The sequence below is a fragment of the Mandrillus leucophaeus genome, unplaced genomic scaffold (assembly GCF_000951045.1).
Source record: "Mandrillus leucophaeus isolate KB7577 unplaced genomic scaffold, Mleu.le_1.0 Scaffold88, whole genome shotgun sequence".
NCBI lineage: Eukaryota > Metazoa > Chordata > Mammalia > Primates > Cercopithecidae > Mandrillus > Mandrillus leucophaeus.
Window position 1 is genome coordinate 2,046,447 of NW_012109585.1, and position 24,504 is coordinate 2,070,950.

The 24,504-nt window shown below is 35.2% G+C and overlaps 1 protein-coding gene across 3 annotated transcripts in view; it reads right to left on the reverse strand.

Annotated features, from left to right (window-relative positions):
* Nucleotides 1-431: 431 nt before the first annotated feature.
* The window catches only part of SMAD5 (SMAD family member 5), a 49,366-nt gene continuing 25,293 nt past the window's right edge, over nt 432-24,504 (reverse strand). For all 3 annotated transcript variants that reach the window (XM_011969184.1, XM_011969183.1, XM_011969185.1), the window contains 5 exons: nt 22,296-22,547; nt 19,985-20,104; nt 10,737-10,958; nt 8,761-9,017; nt 432-5,782 (listed from right to left, as the gene is read on the reverse strand). In XM_011969184.1, the coding sequence (XP_011824574.1) occupies nt 5,639-5,782; nt 8,761-9,017; nt 10,737-10,958; nt 19,985-20,104; nt 22,296-22,547 (995 nt within the window). In that variant the 3' untranslated portion in view covers nt 432-5,638. The remainder of the gene's footprint in view (nt 5,783-8,760; nt 9,018-10,736; nt 10,959-19,984; nt 20,105-22,295; nt 22,548-24,504) is intronic.

The window sequence follows — 24,504 nt, forward strand, 5'->3', positions numbered from 1 at the left end:
GGTTGGTGAAAGTGTGCACCACAGTGACAATGATGCAAAGTCAGTCTGTGATTTAAAATTTTTTCAAAAAAGAAGACAAAAGAAAATAAAAAATCGTAAATTCACAAAGTGGATAATCAAAGGTTGATACACTGAGGTTAAGCAACATCAGAAGTAATTATTCTGAATTAAAGAACTAGTAGAAATGTAAAAGATAGTAATAATTTTAAGATTTGAGTTCTTACGTTCTAAGTACTGTTCTAAATACTGTACTTGTATTACACTTCAATTAATCGTCCCTTAAATCCTTCCTATGAAGTAGACTTTTCCTTTACAGGTCAGGCAAGTGAGGCACAGAGTGGTTAAGCAACTTGTCTAAGCTATGAGGCCCATGACTCAAACGCAGGCAGGCCAACTCCAGAACAAAACAAAACAAAAAAAGACACATTAAGCAAGTTTTGAGGTTTATTAAAATAAAGAATTAGCAAACAATATGCAAAAACAAAGTTCTTAAGAGTTATGGCTTTGAAAAGCACAATATAGTAAAACCTAATACATTTTTATAAGTATCAAAATAACAATTGAAGCATGTTGCTAGAATTTCAGCTTCTACAACATAAACAGAAGCAAAACAAATACAAATAAGCAGCAGACCTACAGTGCAGCCATCAGCTTGGTCTTCATTATCTGCATATGAAATATCTTAAGAAAATGTGGGCAGGTAGACACAAACATCTGTTTCCATGATTACAATCCTCTTCAATTTTAAAATAAGTGAATTTCAAAATACAACTTACGCCAACCATGTTAAAAAAAAAAAAATCACTTCCCTAACCATTATCTTCTAGAGTTCCTATAGTTAAAATACTTTATGAATAAATCAACGCAACATTATCTCGATATTAGAAAGGAAAATCTGACCCTAAAAGTTTTTTTTTTTTTTTTTACAAAGAACTTCGGATTCTTTGGCCTTACTGGAGTTTTGTTATAGCTAACACTAGTCTGTATTAATTAAGAAGGCACTATTAATGAGGGGGGGAATCTACCTGTACACAAAATTATGTACTTTAACAGCATCTTCAAATAAACCTTTAAAGGATAATGGTTTATGATCATTTTAAGAATTTTAAGAACTGAGTTATTTGGACAAGAACCATACAAACCTTTTTCACTCTGCCATGAATGATCGAAGAATCCTGCTCTAGGACTGGATCTTTTCATAGAAAATAACTTATCACCTGTTTTACTGCAATTGCTACTAGCAGTTATTATATAGCATGTGCTCTTCAAAACAGAAATAAAAACTGATGTGTGAAATCCCTTTCATTGGTTTTGGTAAACCATCCAATTTTGGGCTGTCATTTCAATTATAATACAGTTGTATTTTAGAAGATAAGATAATCCAATATAACAAAGGCTTGATAAATATTGTCACTCTGTAATCAGGACATAGTAAACTGCAATTCAGCAAATTCCCAAGAACTGTCCAGGTTTCTTTCCAGCAGGTTGAATTCTTTGTTTATGCAGAAGAAATGCCTTCAATTCTCACATTCGATTCATGCATCTTATATGATAAGAAAAGTTAAGAATTTTACTTATATCAATGAGAAAAATGCTGCTGCTCTGGGGGACCTGAGATTAGTCCCCCAAAAGCTGCCCTAATAATATCTGATACCACCTATAAACCACCACTTAGGAAAACTCTCTCCATAAAAATCACCAAACACTTCTAAAACCACCAGTCTACCTACCACCCTAAGACACTTGCTCATCTAGCTGAACAATATAACGATGACACACATTTATATTTATACCCAAGAGAATAGGTGAGCATTTAACTAGTAAGACAAAGAAGGGAACTGACATTCTTTAAAGTTAAAATATAGGTCCAAAATATAAGTCATCACAAAAGGCTGAACTCAGTAATTATCAAAAAATTCTTCCTTCCTTATGAAGTAAAAAGGGTATTTATATATTTTAAGTGGCAAAGGTGATAATGATCCAAAGCACTATCAAGCAAATGACTAGAAAAAGTATAAAGAAATAGATCTAAATTGGTACATCAGATGTTCTCTATCACAGAAGTACAGCACTTTGATAGGTACTATCAAACTTTTTAGAGTTTCTCTGCTGTTGGTAGAATTTCATTTTTCGTATAAACTTTCTCTTCCAACAAAATACTACCACATGGGAAGGAACTGTTCCCCACAGGTACCCTCAGGTAATATGGAAGGTTTTTAACATGAACCCCAGTTCTAATCTTGACAACAGATTTCAGGTATGAGTACTTAATGATCATATCCTGAAGGATATCTTACTCTCAACTGTTATGAAAGGTATAAAATAGCTACATCCTCTATCTGTGCTATTAGATGTGGCTTGTTGAACTGTCTAGTACTCTTACTCTGGATTTCACCTCAGAAACCCAACCAATTCTATTTTTTTTAATATAGCAACAATACAATGTGAAAAATTATTTATATTCTGACACACATATTTGACATTTTGATTGACGTCTTCCTTAAATTTCCTCTTTAAAAAAAAAAAAAGGTTAATGTTAGTAGATCAATAACGTGCCTACTAGTTTACATTTCATGTCAGCCAGGCAATACTGACCAGACCATAAATATTATGTAGAGATGTTAAGCCATTGCATCTCTTATATCTTGCTTTTTTGCCAATCAACATCTTTTTGTTGCTTTAATTCATTATTGAGATTTCATTCTATTCTGCTTTTTGCATTACCAAACTGGTTGCAATTTTATTATTCCCAGATTCTGTCTTTTCAGCCAGCATAAACATACTGTACATGCTATGTGATTATTCTAGTGGTGCTAGAATTTTACTATAAAACATTCTGTAGATTAAAACGTATAACCACAATTTGCTAAAATGGTTTCTTTCAGAGGTACTTTCCTTTCAGTAGCCAGTTTTTTAAAAATCTTACTAGCAAATTTTATTTCCTATACATAGATAAATGAAAATCCTTAGGGACTGTAAGAATAGCTGGACTGAATAAAGTTTTCATTTAAAGTCCAAGGGTGTGGAGTTGACAACTTTTAAGAGATACAACAGGCTTATAGTTCTCTGTCAAACTCTTAATTGTTAATAACTTTAGTACTGTCATTCATGAGACACAACTCCTAAGAGAAAACAAAGAAAAAGCCAATCATGTAAGATCTTTTTAACTCAATACTGTGACATAACGACCTCAAATAAAAACAATTTTTAATTAACTCACAGTAGAAAACACCAATAAAACAATTCTTTAATTTCCACTAGTTTACTGCAGCCCAATGAAGTTGATTACATACATCCATTATTCAATCGGAGTAATTTTTTTCCACAAATTTGTTCCAGAGATCGTGCCGTAAGCCTGGTAAGTAAAAGAATGATGAAAATGTCAAAGTTCTATCAAGTAAGCAAATATTCTCTCTCATGTGGCCGACAGAACTCTGGAAGAAACAGAATGCATGTCATGTAATACTTACATTTAAGGCTCAGGTGACTGTCAGAAAGTATTTCTTTTACCCAGCAAAGAACTGTGAGCTGAAACACAAATGGCAATTCATCTGAAAGAACTAAAACCATCCACTGGCTGCACATTGAAAAAGCAATAAATAATGACACAGAAAACAAAAGAAATTGCATAATTCTTTCCTCGAAAATGCTTTTTTTTTTTTCTTCTTCACAAAAGCAGAAAGGACAAAGTGGAAAGTCAAACCAAACTAACATTTTAAACAGAAGAATTACATGACTCCATATACTTTCGAAAGGCACCAGAAAATAAAGCTTTCACTGATAGGTAAATTAGGTATTTTTTTTTTTCCAAAATAATTTCTTCATTCTCATGTCATAACTAAGTGTCCATTTGACGACTCCCGAGAAAAAAACTGGTTCAAAGTCCTTTATCCAAAGCCAAAAACATGATTGATTAAATGGATATTTTAGAGTTTTCATTCATGTCTTTTCTCTCTAAAGATTGTGTTTTGGGAGACTAGCTTCCACGTAAGTACTTAAAAAATGGAAAAAGAGCATCATTGATAAATGAGAGAAGAGTCTATATTTGTTGATGAATGAGTGTTTTGTTTTGTTTTCTGAGATGGAGTTTCGCTCTGTCGCCCAGGCTGGAGTGCAGTGGTGTGATCTCGGCTCACCACCACCTCCGCCTCCCAGGTTCAAGTGATTCTTCTGCCTCAGCCTCCTGAGTAGCTGGGACTACAGGCACGTGCCACCAAGCCTGGCTAATTTTTGTATTTTTAGTAGAGACAGGGTTTCACCATATTAGCCAGGCTGGTCTCGAACTCCTGACATCGTGATCCGCCTGCCTTGGCCTCCCAAAGTGCTGAGATTACAGGCATGAGCCACTGCACCCAGTCGAGTGTTTTAAAATCAGCTATCCCTATATCCACTGCTGATTCATTTAGTATCAGATCAGTAGCCTCATCCTTGGGGCCCAACTGAAGAGCCTCCTACAGCTCCAGTGCATAGGTCCTTGCATAGGGAGGCTAACGCAAGTAAGAGCAATGGGATTAACTACATGATTCGTCAGCACTGGTAACACCCATGAAACTGTAGTGAATTAAAAAGGCACCTTAAGTTGGAGCTATAGAATATACAGTCTTATAACCTAGGTTGAAAGTAAAACAAAAACCAGAAAAAAGCATAACTTCCTACAAATGTAATCTATAAATTGCAGTGTTTGTTAATACAAAAAAGGTACCAAGGATGTAAGGATAAGCATCTAAGTCCAAGTCACTTGAGTGTATTTTATCAAAGGTTACGCTAAAAACTGTCACCCATGAAAGTGCAAAATAAAAGATTAATGCATGTCAAAAATAGAGTTCTTGCAACATTGTCCAAAAGCAGCAAACATAGTTGAACAAGGCTGTGCATGCACTGTCACTTGCTATAAAGTAATGCTTATGACAGATTTTGAGTAAATGACATATACTTGAGATCAGTTATTTGCAATAATTTTTTTTAAAAAAGGAAATGTTTTACAAAAGATATATAGCATGAAGTCACATTACACTGAAGAACACTTATCTGTATTAAATGTAAATTTTATGTCATCTAGAAAACTATCATTTTGCATTTACTGAACACTACTGGTTAGAGCAGTGCATAGTGTTCCTTCAAATAAAACTTTGTTTATAGTTTCGTTTAAGCCCCTACCATACACTTTTGCAAAACAATGAATTACACTTTAAGTTGGTGGGACAAAGAAACTGGTAAAAGTACATCTTCTGGAAGATCAAGAGTAGGAGGGAAAACTTACTCTTCACTGTATATACCCTCTTATAAGCTACTATAACTTTTCATCATGTGATGCATTTTCAAATAAATTTAACAAATAAAAAAATTTTAGGGCAATAAAGTAAAAGCATGTTCCAGTTTAAGATCAATGCCAAATTTCTGAACTGGGGCATAATACTTACTCTGCATCTTTTACAACACTTCTGAGAGTTAATCACATGAACATGAATACAAACAAATGTAGATTCATCACAAAATACAAATGTATTGGTCACAATTATGTAGAAAAAAATAAGCTGTAATATCTGTTTTCCATGTAAGCTCACAGTATCTGTACTCAAAGTTTCTCTAAAATTAAAACAAGTCCACTAACAATATAATTGAAAAGAATACTTCTGCATTATGAAACAGAAGATATGGGGTTCAGAGGTGAGCCCATCTGAGTAAGGACTTTATCCAGCCACTGAAGAGGACCATGAAGATGAATCTCAATCCAACATGGGGTGCTGGTTACATCCTGCCGGTGATATTCTGCTCCCCAACCCTATGAAAATGAACAGATATCATCACAAATCCCTCTTTAAACTGTTAACCACTCTAAACCAATTTTACTATAACAAAAAGATAGCTTTTAACAGTAGAGATATGTAGAATTTACGTAAAGAGAATAATGATCACAAAACCAGTCTTAGTATTCATCATGAAATTAAAAGCAAGACAACAGCTACATTATTTAAAGATACATGAATTCTAAAATAATATATAATTCCCTTAATAGAAACCCTTGGAATCAGTTATATTTCATAATTTTTTTAAATCTTAAAAAGGTAACACAGTACAGTATCTCATAATTAAAACAAATATTTCTGCAGTGAGATACATTCTCCCTAAATGGGATAAATGCAAAATAGAAAATCACCACTAGGGCACCACAGTAATAATTACTGTAGACAAGATATATTGAAGAATGCAAAAATTGTGGGTAAAATATAAAGGAGAAACTGTGTATTTACATAGCCCCAAAGAATCTGCCTCCAAATATTTATAAATACTATTTTCTCTTAATTTCTTTGTAAGACTTAATGACTATTTAAAGGAAAAATTATAACAGTATTATAAGATATATAATGTGCAGATGTAAAATTTATGAATAGCACAAAGAATAGAAGGAAGTAATTAAAACTCTTCAACAGCAAGGTTTTCATATTTTACATTTTAAGAATAGTACAATATTAACTCTAGGTAGATTGGGGCATGTTAAAGATACATGTGTGGTAATTCCCAGAGAAACCACTAAAAAATGTAAAAAGATGTCACTTAAATGTTAATAAAGGAATCATATATAAAAAATAAAAATAAAACTCATAAATAGCCTTATGTAAGATCATGTCAGACTTTTTTTTTTTTTTTTTTGAGAAGGAGTTTCGCTCTTATTGCCCAGGATGGAGTGCAATGGCGCAATCTCGGCTAACTGCAACCTCTGTCTCCCAGGTTCAAACTATTCTCCTGTCTCAGCCTCCTGAGTAGCTGGGATTACAGGCATCCACCACCATGCCTGGCTAATTTTTGTATTTTTCAGTAGAGACAGGGTTTCACCATGTTGGCCAGGCTGGTCTCGAACTCCTGATCTCAGGTGATCCACCTGCCTTGGCCTCCCAAAGTGCTGGGATTACAGGTGTGAGCCATCGCACCTGGCCCAGGTTTTTTTTTTTAATCAAAAATTTTTTATTTTCAAGTTGTCTGAAAATCAGATAAGGCATCGTAGATATTGATAAATACATGCATGTATAATTTAATGTGGCAATCACATAGTGATTATCCTTTAAGGTGGGAAATTACTGGGATGAACTGAGATGAAACCTTTAGCCTAAAACTCCAGATAAAAATTAAAATACAAATTTTTCACTTTTATTTTCCTGGATTTATCAAGTTCTCTGGTTTACTGCTTACGATAGTCCTGGCCCAGGAAAACTGGGTGGGGGAGGGAGGGCGGTCAGGGGAGTGAAGAAGATTGGGGAGCACAGATTAAAATAAATATGCAGCCGGGCGCGGTGGCTCAAGCCTGTAATCCCAGCACTTTGGGAGGCTGAGACGGGTGGATCACGAGGTCAGCAGATCGAGACCATCCTGGCTAACACGGTGAAACCCCGTCTCTACTAAAAATACAAAAAACTAGCCGGGCGCGGTGGCGGGCACCTGTAGTCCCAGCTACTTGGGAGGCTGAGGCAGGAGAATGGCGTAAACCTGGGAGGCGGAGCTTGCAGTGAGCTGAGATCCGGCCACTGCACCCCAGCCTGGGCGACAGAGCGAGACTCTGTCTCAAAATAAATAAATAAATAAAATAAAATAAATATGCAAAAGTCACACTACGGTACAAGAAGGGAGAAATGCCTTCAGGGTAACCAGTAAACTGATGTATACAATAGACCTACAGCAAAGTATCATGAAAACACTGGACTGGGGCTGAATACCAAAAAGAAAAAAATCCATGCAAAGCATGTGACAGGTACTCTTCTTGTGCTAAATTCTTAAGAACCATGTAGATATAGTACAGATTGGTTAAATACACGACTAAAATTCTTTTCAAATTTTAAGCACAAATCTTTGGAATGTCAATACGATTAGGTCAAGAGAGTAGATGATAACCTTGAAAAGTTCCTTTGAAATTTGCAAATCCTTAATATTAAGGCTGGTGGAAAAGTAATTGTGGCTTCTGCCATTACTTTTACTAACAGTACTTAGCTAGAAATGAAATAATTTTAATATTCTAAAGAATTCCACCAAGTCACCCTAATGAAATCTAGTAATAATCAAAACTGTTGAAGCTAAGAGCCTCAAATAGCAATTTTAATATTAAATGCTGATACGGTTTGGCTGTGTCCTTACCCAAATCTCATCTTAAATTGTAGCTCCCATAATTCCCACATGTTGTGAGAAGGAACTAGGGGGAGATAACTGAATCATGGGGGCAGTTTCTCCCATACTGCTCTCATAGTGGTGAATAAAGTCTCATAAGAGCTGATAGTTTTATAAGGGGTTTCCTCTTTCACTTGGCTCTCATTCTCTCTTGCCTGCCGCCATGTAAGACATGACTTTGCTCCTTTGCCTTCTGCCATGATTGTGAGGCTTCCCCAGCCACGTGGAACTGTGAGTTTATTAAACCTCTTTTTCTTTATAAATTACCCAGTCTTGGGTATGTCTATTAGCAGCATGAAAATGGACTAATACAAATGCCTTCTAGAAATTTAGTCTTTTAACTAAAATTCCTTTTAATCTCAGCCCCTATTCAATATCAAAATCAATATCAATCATGCATTTTATAACGTCTAGATTACAAAATGAAATCTTAGATTATGTAGTTAAAATGACAAATTCAATAATTTTATTTAAAACCCTGTTAAATCAGGTCAAAAGCAATTATCAACTTTCATTTAACAAATAATTTTTTAAAATTATAACCTAAAGTCATAATATACATATTTATAGTGACTCAAATTACTTTAGAGATCACAACTCACTCACCTTGACAAAACTCATTCGAATGGTACACATTTTGGTGAGCTCATATACCGCCTCAAACCCATGGTTGACAGACTGAGCCAGAAGCTGAGCAAACTCCTGATTGTTAAAAATTTTGAGGCTGCAGCTGCTGGGAATCTTACAGACAGTGGTGGGATGAAAGCCATGATGAAAGTTGCAGTTCCTACTCTGTACAAATATGCTGCTGTCACTGAGACATTCCGCATACACCTCCCCACCAACATAGTACAGATGAACACCTTAAAAAGACAAGCATCACAAGAGTCAGGTTAAAGAATCAGTATAATGAAACCAAATAGACTGTATGGAGCAACGAAGTACCCATTAATCCACAGCAAACTTCCAACAGTCTCTAGACAGAAGTTACCACTAGATGGCCTTCTGCTGCCAAAGATAATCAAGAGGTTAACGTCTGCCTGCATTTACAAGAGTGAAGCCTCAAATAGGCAGCACATTAAGTTATCCATTTTTAGGTTGTTCTCTTTTTCCTTTTCCAACAATTATTTATCATCTCTATAAGAGAAAGAGAGGACTAAAAAAAAAAACCCAAACCTTCTTTTGATGAGTCCTTTCAAACAAATGCTCAGTGCTATCAACTATCATAAACAGTCACTTGACAGACTTTTGTACTCTTTGTGCTAACAAAGAGGACAGCAATACTAAAAAAAACCCCAAAGTTACATATATAATTTCAGGTCACAAGAAGAGCTTTGAAATGGCAGATTTATCTTACTTAAAATTTATATTTAAAAATATATGTATTCCTTTGCAAGACGTGAGGGCAAAAAAAAAAGAATTTTAAAAATACATAAATATGTGGAAATAGTTTTAACATTAAATATTCAAATTATATAACTAAAGCTAGTCACCTAGTATTTTCCCAACATATCCCTCCACCACCTCAAAACTAACCCATGAAAGAAAAGGTCCTAGAACTATATGCTGGGGAAAAAGAAAAAACTGATTCTAGAATTTCAAAATTCACAAAATAGATTTCCCTTAAATTACTTCTACTGTGATGGAAGAAAAAAAATAAATAAATGCCTAAAGTAAGGCGCTTCACTGAAAAAAACTAAGGCAAGTTGGCAGTAAACTCAAAAGACAATGAGAACTTTGTTTCTCAACTTATTTTTGGCCATAGGATTTTTAAAAATCACTTCTATAAGAAATCCTACACAATTATATTTATTTACTTTTTGTTCCTATTTTGGACCAAGATTCCCTCAAGTTAAAGAAGCAAAACGCAGCAAGGGGTAAAAACAAAACGTCTCAAGAAATAGGCAATACACTCTACCTGGGATGGGTTTCCTTCCTGATCACTTGATGCATGAGACTTTGACATTTTATTGCAGTATGAAAAGGGCCCAGTTTGTTGTGGCAACTATCTTGCAGGACAAATTATTAATAAAACCTTATTGCCTAAATTTAAAAGATGGGAGCAGTGGTGGTGAAGCTATTGGAACATCATTCACACTAGATTTCCCATTTCTAATTCCACTTCTCTCACATCATGGTAACCCTTACAAGTCATCTCAACCCAAAATACTCCACAAATACCTTAATTATAAAATTCTAATCCTTCACCAGCATTCATACACAATATTCCATAAATATGTGTCACGTATTTATACTGAGGCACTCTTCTAGCTACTAGGGATACTGTTGTGAACAAGGCAAGTTCCTGTACAGCTTATGTTCCAGTCAGGGTAACACTCAAAAAACAAAGTGGTAGTATGATTTCAGAAACTTAGCACTGGGAAGAAAAACTAAGCAAGACAAAAAAATGAGGGAAGATCATGTCTTTATTTGATTAACACATTCTTCAATATTGGCAACTTAACGCAGAGGCCATGTGTTAAACTTCTTTGTATGTTTCTAGCACCTTTCACAACGCATGGTTCATGGCAAGTACAACAAATGATTGAATTTGATTAAATGTAGGAAAATGACAAGATTACCTTTTCCAATATGTCGCCTAGTGTTTTCAATTGTCGAATTACGATTAACATTTGACAACAAACCCAAGCAGAATCTACTTTTGTTATTTGAAGGATCTGTGAATCCATCTACTAACACACTAGTAGAAGATGCATGAAAAGCTTCTCCAACACGATTGTTTAATTCATAGTAGACTATTGAACACCAATGTTTAGGCTCTTCATAGGCAACAGGCTGAACATCTGTGAACAAAACAGACAGAGAAGAAGTTTAATAAATATCAGAAACTTAGATTGTCCATGTGTTTATCTTTTAACCCAACCCAAGTATTACATGAAAAAGAAAATTTTCAGATATTTCACAAGTCTCACTGTCCTTCCTAGCTGTGAATCTATATCCGAAAACAGGCACTAGAAATCGGCTTGAATATGACGATTTAAAAAATTATAGAAATACCAGGATTGGCAATAGTCTTAGCTTGCTCGGGCTATAAAATACCGTAAGGCTGAGTGGCTTAAACAACAAATTTATTTCTCACAGGTCTGGGGGCTGGGAAGTCCAAGATCAAGGTGCCAGAAGATTTGGTAACTAGAGGGGACCTGCTTCCTGGCTTGCAGACAGCTGCTTTCTCACTGTGTGCTCATATGGCCCCTCCTCAGTGCATGCTCTTAGAGAAAGATCTGTTTCTTTTCCTCTTCTTGTAAGGGAACTAATCTCATTATGACAATCCCACTCTCAAGCCTACTTATTTCCATCTTCAAATACCATCACACTGGGAGTTAGGACTTCAACATATGAATTTTAGAGAGATTCAACATGGTCCATTAGCATTCTACCCCAGCAACCCAAAATTCACATCCTTCTCACATGCAAAATACACACATATATTCTATCCCAACAGCCCCTGAAATCTTAACTCATTTCTGCATCAACTCTAATGTAAGCCCAGTATTATCTAAATATCATCTACATAAGATATGGCTGAGACTTGAGGCAAAATTCCTTTCCAGCTGTAAACCTATGAAACCAGGTAATTTACATGCTTCAATACTATAATGGTGGGACAGGTACAGGATAGACGTTCCCACTCCAAAATGGAAAAACAGAAAAGAAGGGAGTGATGATGGGTCAAGAAAGGTGAAAACCTAGCAAAGCAAATTCCATTAGGCCTTAAGGCTGGAGAATAAACCTCTTTGGTTTGATGTTCTACCCTCCCAACCCTCTGGGTAGAGTGAGGGGGTGCCCAGGCCTTGGTTCAATACATGAATTTTGGGAGGACACAATTCAGATATAGCAGCAACAACACATTATTAATTGTTTTTCTAACATAAACTAATTCGGGTTTAAATTTGAGACAAAAAATTCTTTTTCAGAGACCTGAAAGATTTAACTCTAATCAGTATCTGTAAAATTATTTTAAACAAAAAGTTAAACTACAAAACTAAGTGAGACTCAGCAAATTAGGAATAGAGGGAAACTTCCTCAGCTTGATAAAGAACATTTACAGCTAATGTCATACTTAATGGTAGGAAACTAGAAGGTTTTCTGCTAAGATCAAAAACAAAGCAAAGATGCCTCCTCTCCCCCTTTTCACCATCATACTGGAAGTCCTTGCTAATGCCATAAAGAAATAAAAGGTACACAGATAGGAAAGGAGGAAATTGTCTTTGTTTGCAAAAGACATGACTGTCTACGTAAAAATAAGAAAGAACTGACAAAAAAAATTCCTGGAACTAGTAAGCATCATAGCAAGGTTGCAGGACACAAGGTTAATATGCAAAAGTTGATTGCTCTCCTATACACCAACAATAAACAAATGAAATTTAAAATAACAAAAATAATTATAATTTACATTAGCATCCCCCGAAATTAAATACTTAGGCATAAATATAAAGAAGTAGGAACATGCTCTATGAGGAAGACTACAAAACTCTGATAAAAGACATCAAAGAAGAACTAAATAAATGCGGAAACACTGCATATTCAAGAATAAGACTCAATATTGTCAAGATGGCAGTGTTTCCCAGCTTAATCTATAGAGTAATAATACCAATCAAAATCCCTGCAAGCTATTTTTTGGATATAGACAAAATGATTCTTAGTTTATATGCAGAGGTAAAAGCCTCAAAATAGCCAACACGATATGAAAGGAGAAGAACAAAGTCAGAGGACTGACACTACTTGACTTTAAGACTTAATATAAAGATACAGTAATCAAGATCATGATGAAATAAAAGGACAAACAGATCAAAGGAGCAGAACAGAGTTTAGAAACAGACCCAAATAAATACAGTCAACTGGTCTTTGACAAAGGAGCAAAGGCAATGGAAGAAAAAAATAATCTTTTCAAAAAATGATACAGGAAACAACTGGACATCAAAAAAGTAAACCTAGACTATACCTTATACTCTTCACAAAACTGACCCAAGATGGATTACAGACCTAAATGTAAAATGCAAAACTATAAAACTCCTAGAAAATAATATAGGAGAAAATCTAGATGACTTTCGGTATGATCATGCCTTTTTTTTAGGTAAAATCCATGAAAGAATGAATTGATAAGCTGGCCTTCATTAAAATTTAAAACTTTTGCTCGAGAAAGATACTGTCTAGAGAATGAGGAGACCAGCCAGAGATTAAGAAAAAAAATATCTGCAAAAGATCTATCCGATAAAGGACTATAATTCAAAATCCACAAAGAACTCAAAAACAATCTGATTAAAGTATGGCAAAAGATGTGAACAGGGAACCCACCAGACTTACAGATTGGTCAAGTAAGCATGTTCAACATGTTGTGTCATTAAGGAATTGCAAATTAAAACAACAATGAGATGCTACTACACACCTATTAGAATGGCCAAAATCCAAAACAATGACATCAAATGTTGGTAAGGATGAGGAGCATCAGGAATTCTCATTCATAGTTGGGAATGCAAAATGATACAGCCACTTTAGAAGGCACTTTGGCAGTTTCTTACAAACCTAAACATACTCTTACCATAAACTCTAGCAATCGTGCTTCTTGTTATTCAAATGAGATGAAAACTACATCCACATAAAAAATATGCACATGAATGTTTATACCAGCTTTACTCATAATTGCTCAAACTCAGAAGTAACCAAAAGGTTCTTCAGTAAGTGAACGGATAAACAAACTGTGGTACAACCAAGACAATGAAATAGTATTTGGTGCTATGATGGTTAGTATTGAGTGTCAAACTGATTGGATTGAAGGACGCAAAGTATTGTTTCTTGGGTGTGTCTGTGGGGCTGTTGCCAAGGAGATTAACATTTGAGTCAGTGGACTGGGAGAGGCAGGCCCACCCTCAATCTGGGCAGGCACCATCTAAGCAACTGCCAGCATGGCTAGAATAAAGCAGGCAGGTAGAAGATGGAAGACCAGACTTGCTGAGTCTTCCGGCCTTCATCTTTCTCCTGTGCTGGATGCTTCTTGTCCTCAAACATCAGACTCCGAATTCATCAGCTTCTGGACTCTTGGACTTATACCAATGGTTTGCCAGGGGCTCTTGGGCCTTTGGCCACAGACTGAAGGCTGCACTGTCGGCTTCCCTACTTTTGAGGTTTGGGGCTTAGACTGATCCACCCCTGGATTCCTTGTTCCTCAGCTTGCAGATGGCCTATCGTGGGACTTTACCTTGTGATCACATAAGTCAACTCTCCTTAATAAACTCCCTTTCATATATATTACATATATCCTATTAGTTCTGTCCCTCTAGAGAACCCTAATGGAGGAGCTAAAAAGAAATGAGCTATCAAGCCATAAAAAGACATGGAGAAACTAAAATGCATATTACTAAGTGAAAGAAGCCAGTATGAAAAGGCTACATACTGTATGATTCTAACTACAACATTCTGCAAAAGGCAAAACTATAGAGACAGTAAAAAGATCAGTGGTTGCAAGGGGTTGTGGGGAAGGAGAGGTGAACAGGCAGAGCACAGATAATTTTTAAGAGGTAAAAAATGATTCTGTATGATATCATAAGGGTGGATACATGTGTTAAAAACCCACAGAATGTACAAAAACCAAGAACGAACCCCACTGGATAATAATCACGTGTCAATGGAAGCTCACTGACTATAACAAATGTACCACTCTGGTGAGGGATGCTGATAATGGAGGAGGCTGTGCCTGTGTGGGAGAAGAGAGTATGTGAGAATTTTCTGTACCTTCCACTTAATTTTGCTGTGAACCAAAAACTGAACTAAAAAATAAAGTCTATTTATAAAGAAAGAAAGAAAGAAAGAAAGAAAGAAAGAAAGAAAGAAAGAAAGAAAGAAAGAAAGAAAGAAAGAAAGAAAGACAGACAACTAAATGAACATTTTCTTTGGGTAAATAGAGGTATATGTTTAAATTTTACATGCCAGAATTGCCTACAGAAAAAGGTTTATAAACAATATAAAATACTGGCCAAACTCATTAATATAAAAGTCAGTATCTCAATTGACACAAAGCATAGAAGAGACACTTGGAAGTTCTACATCCCAGCACCTTTCCTGGAGCCGAAATCAAGCAAACAAATCATGGACCCTCAATTCTCTTTCAAAAAAGGAGGAATATGGCTGGGTGCGGTGGCTCATACCTGTAATCCCAGCACTTTGGGAGGCCAAGGTGGGCAGATCATCTGAGGTCAGGAGTTCAAGAGCAACTTGGCCAATATGGTGAAACCCCGTCTCTATTAAAAATACAAAAATTAGCCAGGTGTGGTGGCGCATGCATATGATAATTCCAGTTATTTGGAGGCTGAGGCAGGAGAATTGTGAGCCGAGATTGTGCCGCCGCATTCAATGCTGGGTGGCAGAGCGAGATTCTGTCTCAAAAAAAAAGGGGCAGGAATAAAATAACACTAAGGAAAACGTAAGAGTAATCACATGGTCTATGTATGAAATTTAAAATAATTGGTTAACTTTTTTTTTTTGAGATGGAATTTCGCTCTGTCACCCATGACTGAGTGCAGTGGCACAATCTCACTGCAACCTCCACCTCCTGGGTTCAAGTGATTCTCCAGCCTCAGTCTCCCAAGCAGGTGGGATTACAAGCACCCACCAGCATGCCCGGCTAATTTTTGTATTTTAGTAGATATGGGATTTCACTATGTTGGCCAGGCTGGTCTTGAACTCCTGAGCCTCAGGTGATCTGCTTGCCTTGGCCTCCCAAAGTGCTGGGATTACAGGAGTGAGCCACTGTGCCTAGCCAACTTTTTTTTTTAATAGAATAGTTTAACTTTTAAAACTCAATTCTGAGTTTTATATGACAAAGAATTCAGATGAGAAGAGAAGAAAATAAATCAATTCCGAGTATTCAATGGCAAAGGATGCAGATGAGAAGGAAGAGAGGAAAATAAACCAATGTAAACCCATAGAGAGAAGTCTTAAGAGCTCAGATTTTAAAGTTCATACATGTAGAGGCCCATAACCAAAGACAGGTACAAATGAGTCGCAGGAAGTTATAAGAATAGCATCAGGAAGACTAGAGCTAAGAACGAGCAGAAGGTTACAGAAAAAAAAAAAAAAATGCTAGGCAAAACTAAAAAGGCGATTTTGGTTAAAAGGAAAAGAAGAACCAGAAAAGCACTGCCTCTGCTCAGGCAGAAGACATATTGTTGCTAACAGGTGGTTCCAGGCATTGCCGTTTAACTTTGAGTTTCTTTTTTTCACTTGTCAAAAGGAGCAAATGCACATAATCTGACTGAAATGAGAAGAAATTCTAGTGAAAAAAGATATCTACAAGAGTGAGAAAATGTGAGTATCAAGTTCCAATTAAGGGCTCAGTTGTTTGGCTGGCACAAATTATATTCCAATGGACATCTAAACATATAACACTATCAAATGGCACTATGATCTCTGGAAAATCAGGAGAAAAGAAAAGGAAAAGGTTAAGTGGAGTAAATACAGTCCATATTTTCAAAAGGAGAATAAAGTGGAGTAAATACAGTCCATATTTTCAAAAGGAGAATAATCATACTATTTATTGTGTATGGCCTAATGTTGTGTGCCAAGATCATTACATGTATTGTCTCATTTAATCAACATATTAATAATTCCAGTGTATCATACCTATTTATTTTATAAATGAGGAACCTCAGGCTTAGAGACTTAAAAACTACCTATATTGCAAAGCAAATAAGTAGAGAAACAGGAATTCAAATCCAGAAATTCATGTTCTATTTTATCATAAATGAAGGTAGATTTTTATGAATTATAGGCAAATTAACATAATGAGATTTCTTGATAAATTCTAGACATTATATAAACATTAACAAAACTATAAGGGGTCTGGAAATTTAACTGCTCCTAGGAATACAGAGCACTCAGTACAACACACATTCAGTATTATCACAAACATAGAAAACGCATAAAAACACATTGTTTTAAGAAACGTATAAAATAGCAGTACATATTTCTAAACTTGTGACAAACTAAGGAGGTTTAGGTCTCAAAGTGGCATTAAAGCCACAATGACACCATAAAGATATAAAATTTTTCATTTGTCAATTATCAAAAAAACCCAAAAAAACAAAAAAATACAGAACAACCCACAACCCACAATGAGATATCTCTTCATATGCATTAAAATGGCCAATGTCTACAAAATAGAAAACTAGTGCTGGTGACGATGTGAAGAATATGGAACCTGTGTGCACTGTTGCTGAGAATATAAAATGGTACATCCACTGTGGAAAACAGTATGGCTGTTCCTCAAAAAATTATAAATATAATTACCATGTAATCCAGTAATTGCACTTCTGGTATGTACTCAAAAGAAATGAAAGCAGGATATCAAAGAGATAATGTGTATGCACATGTCCACAGTAGTATTATTCACAATAGCCAAAAAGTGAAAGCAATCCGAGTGTCTATCAATGGATGAATAAACAAAATTTGGCATATACATACAATGGAATATTACTCAGCCTTAAAAAGAGATGAAATTCTGACATTGCTACAACATGGATGAGCCCTGAGGAAAAATAAGTCAGTCACAAAAAATAAACAAATATTGTATGATTCCATTCAAATGAAGTACTTACTTAAGGGTGGTTAAAATCATAGGGATTAGAAAGTAGACTGGTGGTTGCCAAGGGCTGGTGGAAAGGGAGAATAGGAAATTTTTATTTAATGGGTATAGTTTCAATTTTACAAGGTGAAAAGAGCTATAGAAATGGATAGTGGTGATGGTCACACAACATTATAAATGGATTTAATGCCACTGAACTGTACACTTAAAAACAGTTAAGATGGCAAACTCTATGTTATGTATAGTTTGCCATAATTTTAAAAAAAAACAAAAAACAAAAAAAAACAAAACACAGTAAGACTCCATCTCAACAACAAAAAAATTGGCTAAGCATGGTGATGCATGCCTGTAGTCCCAGCTACTCAGGATGCTAAGGCAGAGGAGCACTTGAGCCCTGGAGTTTGAGGCTGCAGTGAGCTATGATCACGCCACTGCACTCCAGTCTGGACATGACAGAGCAAGACTCTGCCTCTAAAATAAATAAATAATTTAAAAATTAAAAACAAAACAAAACAACAAAAACTAGGGAGAAAAACCTTTATAGGAAAGCTTTAGTAATCAAGACTATGAGGTATAGATATATAAGTAAACAGAGTCCTGAAATAAACCCTGGCATTTACAGTCAATTGATTTCTGACAAAGATGTTAATTCAACAAAGAAATTATACTCTTTTCAACAAATGGTAAAGCCAACTGGATTTCTATATGCAAAAAACTTAATGTAGACATTTACCATATACCACACACAAACTTAACTCAAAAGGAACCACTGACCTAATGTAAGAGCTAAAACTATAGAACTTCTAAAATAAAACATAAAATAATATTTTCATGACCTTAGGACAAGCAAAAATTTCTTGAATCCAACACCAAAAGCATAATCTAGAAATGAAAAAACTGACAAAATGGAATTCATCAAAATTTAAAGCTATTACACCTCAAAAAGACATCATTAAGAAAATGAAAAGAAATCCACAGACTGAGAGAAAATATTTGCAAATCATATATCTGATAAAGGATTCATATCCAGAATATATAAAAAATTCTTACAACTCAATAAGACAACCCAATGGGCAAAAGATTTAAAATAGACACATCAAAGAAGATACATAAATGGCCAACAAGTACATTTTAAAAATGCTCATCATTACTCATTAGAGAAATGCAAATTAAAACCACAATAAGCACTTGACACCCACTAGAATGGCTATAATTAAAAAGCCAGACAATAACAGGTGTTAGGAGGATGTAGAGAAAATAGAACTCTCATACTTTGCTGGTGAGAATATAAAATGGTACTGCCACTTCAGAGAAGTTTTATAGTTTTCTTAAGTAGTTAAACTTACCATGTTATTCAGCAAATGCACTCCTAGATATCTATCCAAAGAAATAAAACAATGTCCACAAAAAGACTTACATGCGATTTTGTTTGTTTTTTTGAGATGGAGCCTCGCTCTGTTGCTCAGACTGGAGTGCAGTGGCATTATCTCAGCTCACTGCAACCTCAGTCTCCTGGGTTCAAGTGATCCTCCTGTCTCAGCCTCCCGAATAGCTGGGATTACAAGCATCTGCCATCAAGCCCAGCTAATTTTTTATTTTTATTGTATTTTTAGTAGAGACAGGGTTTCACCATATTGGCCAGGCTGGTTTTGAACTCCGGACCTCAAGTGATCCACCCACCTCGGCCTCCCAAAGTGCTAGGATGACAGGTGTGAGCCACTGTGCCTGGCCGCAAATGTTTATAATAATCAAAATATGGAAACAATTCAAATGCCCACTGACTGGTGAATAAATGGGATATATACATATAAAGGAGTACGGTTCAGCAATAAAAAGGAACTAACTATTGATACATGCCACAACATGAATGAACCTTGAAAACATGCTAAGTGAAAGAAGACTACATTATTACATGATTCCAATTATAGAAAATGTTCAGAAAAGATAAAATCTACAGGTACAGAAAACAGATTAGAGGGTATGTGGAGCTGAGGATAGGAGGATAGACTGCAAATACACAGAGAAACCTTTTTAAAGAGTTATGGAAATGTTCTAAACCTAGACTGTGGTGCAAAGCTTTGTGTATTTACTAAAATCTTTGAATCATACACTTAAAACAGAAAAATTTTATAGCACATAAATTATACCTCAATAAAGCTGTTTTTAAAAAAGTAGCCAATAAGTTAAAAACAACTACTACCACAAAACAAATGAAGTGAGTACTTCTCTTACCTCTGCTGGATATACTGGGCATAATCTGAGGAATCATATTATTGCTTGTATCCATAGGCTGGGAATTATCTTGACCCATCTGATCATCAGGTGGCATATAGGCAGGAGGAGGTGTATCAGCTAAGAGGAAAAAAATAATAGTGAAAATCTTCATTCTGCTCAAAATTATTACTCTAAAAGCTTTAGAAAATTCTTAAGATTACCAGCAAGCTTCATTACTGAACATCACACACACAAAAATGCTGGATACTATCCTAGGGCAAGGGAAAAGGAGAACAGACAGCACACCTAATAGCAATTGAAAACCTACTACAAGTCCCCGTTTATTTAGCTCAGATCCCTGGTAATCCAGGATACAAGGATCAGTCCTAGAATTCAGTAAAACAGAATTCAAGGTCAAGAATTTTGCCTTTATTTTTATGTGTTCAGAGAAACTGCAGCTATTACAAATCAATCTGAAGGACAGATAATCCTCATTTGGGTATATATATATATATACTATAGAGACACCTTTAAATTATTAAGATCAGCACATACTGTATATTGTCATTTAAAACTGGAAAGTAAAACTATGTCCCTTCAAAATTTGCCATCAATACTAACAGCAATTGTCTAATGCTTGTGCAACATCCAAACATGGCTGCTGCATCCTATTAAATGGTTAGGTAATTCCCTTAGGAAAATAAATGTTAACCAGAAAATCTTTTGAGTTTCAACACTCATAGTTGAAAATTTTCGCAAAAGCTACAGCTATACTTTTTTGTCTCAGTAACTATAAATAAGAACCGAATTTGTCTTTTATCCCAATGTTTTGTACAGGATGTATTTTGACACAGAACTACAATCAGCACTGAATCTAAGATAAACTATGAAAATTTGTTTTTGAGCAAATTCCTAATAGCAAGTTAAAGAGCTGGCACTTAACTTCTCTTCAAAAGAAAAAACTGTATAACCAACTGATATTTTGCTGCAGTAGAGAAATCACAAAGGATATACTGTAGGTCTTCGAATAATGTTTTGTTCAATATTGTTTTGTTCAGCTGCATTTTGTTATGACATTGATGAGAAAAAAAATCCATTCCCAGCCAGGGACACTGTCTGTGTGAGTCTGAACATTCCCCCCTATGTTTGTTTTGAGTTTTCTCTAGTTACCCTAGTTTCCTCTCACATCCCAAACACATGCACATTAGATGAACTGGCATGCATGTCTAAATGGTCCCAGTGTGAGTGCAGGGGTGTGTGAGTGCACGCTGTGATTTAATCATGTCCCTTTCAGGACTGGTTTCCACCTTGTGCTCTGAGTTGCTGGAATGCGCTCTGGCTACCTATGACCGTGAATTAGAATAATTAAGTAAATAACTGTCTTAGTTGTTTTTATTGATCTTTCTTAAATATATGCACAGCTCACATTTATTTCAATGTTTAATATTAGAAGAATTTTGGGTCTTTATTTATAAATTTAGCGATATTTTTGTGACCAGAAATATACCACAAGAACTTAACGCTTGTTTATATCAACTAGCCTATGATAAAACTGGCTTTGTAATATGCTGTTTCAGTTAAAGTCATAGTTTCCAAGAAGTTACCAATGACATTAAGTGAGGACTTACTGTACTTACATATGCAGCTATTACAAATCAGCAGTAGGTGTTCAAATATTTGACAGTGACATAATGATATGTCCATATATGACATGCCATTAACAAAATTTAGGAACTTCACAAAATCTACTTATCTTTCTCCAGTGAAATCAGTTCATCAGTTATCTAACTAAAGATAACAAGGATTCATTTTAAACTTCTAAAGTCTTAAATAATTTGAAAAGCCACACAGTAAAGTTGAAAGAACATAGACTTTAGAGTTAGACAAACCTGGGTCTGAACCTCTAGTTCTTAGCTCTACCCTAGGTAAGGTACTTAAAAGTTTAAAATTTACTTTAGAATTTCTTTTTCCATCTGTAAAATAGGAATATCTATCTCACACAGTCATTCTGAAGATTAAATTTAATGCCATAGTTTTCATCACAGTATCAGTTATATAAAAGACAATAAATGGTACTGAGTGTCATAAAATATAAGAAAATATTTAAGTCAAATAGGGCTACTTCCATTTTTTAAACATATGGTACTTGGTGAAATAAAACCTAAACTCTTCTGGAAATCAAACAATTACCTAAAAAATAAAGAGTCAGAAACAGCTATACCTTGGCATGTAACAGTTCACCCAGTGGGCCCACAGTAGGAATAATTGTGATTGTTAGGATTTTTTTTTTTTTTTTTTCTTTTTTGGTATCAATAAAATAAAGTCTTACCTGGGAGCTGAAATGGACTTCCTGGTCCAGAACTTGCTGGGGAGTTGGGATATGTGCTGCTAGCAGGAGAAGGGGGATAAGGGCTGTTTGGAGATAAGGGAAAAGGAGTGTTGTTGGGCTGGTGGAAAGAATCTGGAAACGTGGCATTTTGTGGCATGTGTGGTTCATTGTGGCTCAGGTTCCTAAACTGAACCAGAAGGCTGTGTTGTGGATTGAATTCATTATGACGAGGCACTAATACTGGAGGTAAGACTGAAAAACAAAAATCAAAAGTCATTTGTCAGGAATGACTAAACATATGCCCCATCCACACTAATGGGTTGGTAGAAAGGATTCATGTAAAGCTAAAACTGTAAACCTATTAAAACAATTTAATTTTAGAAAGGGTTGTTTCATAGAGCCCTGAATCTCTATTTAGATAATAACCGAATCCAAAACTCTGTAAGCATTTAGCCTGCATAAGGTACCCTGGAAGACAGAAAATCCAGAGAAAGATACCATACTCCTGTCCTATGAGATAAAGGATATTTAAAAAAACCATAAAACAGAGAATTTAGCACAATGGGAGTTAAATAGAGGTAAGTGTTCCCAGCTAGCAGAGAATCAAACAAAATACTGTAAGAAAAAAACATACCTGACTGAACCTTAAAGATACAGGAGGATTTCACAGGGGAGTGCTGGGGCTGGGAAGAGGTAGAAAAGGAAGGTGGCAGAGGAGATGAGAAAATCAGCTGGCCTACGTACTGAACAAGGAGTTAAGACTACAGAGTGAAGTTGGAACCTGTTATGTGAATGCCCTAAAAACGTCCACATTTCCAATTATGAACACTTTGATCTTTCTTAGTTTGAAAGATCTCATGTTTTACGTTGCTCAGCATGGTTTTCCATACTGAAAATGGTAATATGCTCTAGGTAAAAGCCTTCCAGTCAAAATCAGTCTTCTAAATATGATCATAATGAAAATATACACAACAAAGTCTAAACATTTTTAACAGATACATTTTTAAGAGATAAACTTTATTCAAATATTTACTTTCTCTAAAGACTCAAGTGACCAATCACATTCAAATATCTGATTACCTTTCCCTACAGGAAACTGAAACAAACCTGATTCTTCAAACATTTACAATTCATCTCATTAACAACTGTCCTGTATCTATCAATGTAATTTCACTTAGAAAAATCTCAACTTGATTCCGTTATCATTCAGCATCAACAAAATGAGTTTGTTTTTAAGCTACCTAAGTCATACTTCACCTCCCTGAAGTAGGGATGTACCCAACGATTCAGTGTTTCTGTTAAGTCAGTATTTGTGCTATTTTTGTCTATTGTTTCATTTCATTCTACCACATTAGTATACTAAATATGTGGTTAACATCTGACTACAATTGTTTTGTTCTACTGTGTGTTAACAACTGCTATTCCCCTTACACAACGAGGCAGCTGCCACGGGAGAGGAGGGCATTAGGCAGCAAGAATTTCTACATATAGCAGGCTAGCAATCTGAGAGACTTAGTGAGATAACTACTCAGGAATTCAGTTCAGTATGAATTTCTTTGCTTCTTTTTTTTTTTTTTTTAGAGGCATGCTAAAATTACTGGTTTCTCTTTTACTTGTACATTATCTATGCACATGATTTTAAAAAATTATTTTATATTCATCCAAGATAATGTTAATATGTGGACAGTTTAAAAAAAGACATGCTATTAGAGATTACAACAAAAACTGCAATTCCTAGCCCCCTCCCGTATACTGTTTCTATAGAAAACAAATTTAAACTCTTAGCCATCTCTTACAACATTTACTTTGTGTACTGCTAAATAATATGCTTATATTGCTGCTATTAGTCAAGATATTATTTGTAGACTTGCTCTTAGGGCAAATGAGGCAGCTTTCTTATATTATTCTATCCCACTCCCATCTCCAAAATAGAGTTAAATATAACATTTTGCTTAAATCAATAGCCAGTATTCATATATATGTAATCCATTGCTGAACCAAGTGTACTATAAGTCTACTTTTTCTTGAACGGTGTTTTCACTAAAGTTAACCATTGCCTTGTTTCTTCATTTAAGTACATTCCACTAATATTTCCAGAATTCCAACAAATCTGTTAAATGCCTACCATCACTATTTCTTGGATATAACAAATTTATATTCACTCCATGTTTTCCCTTGGATCTTCCCTCTTTTTTTTTTTTTTTTTTTT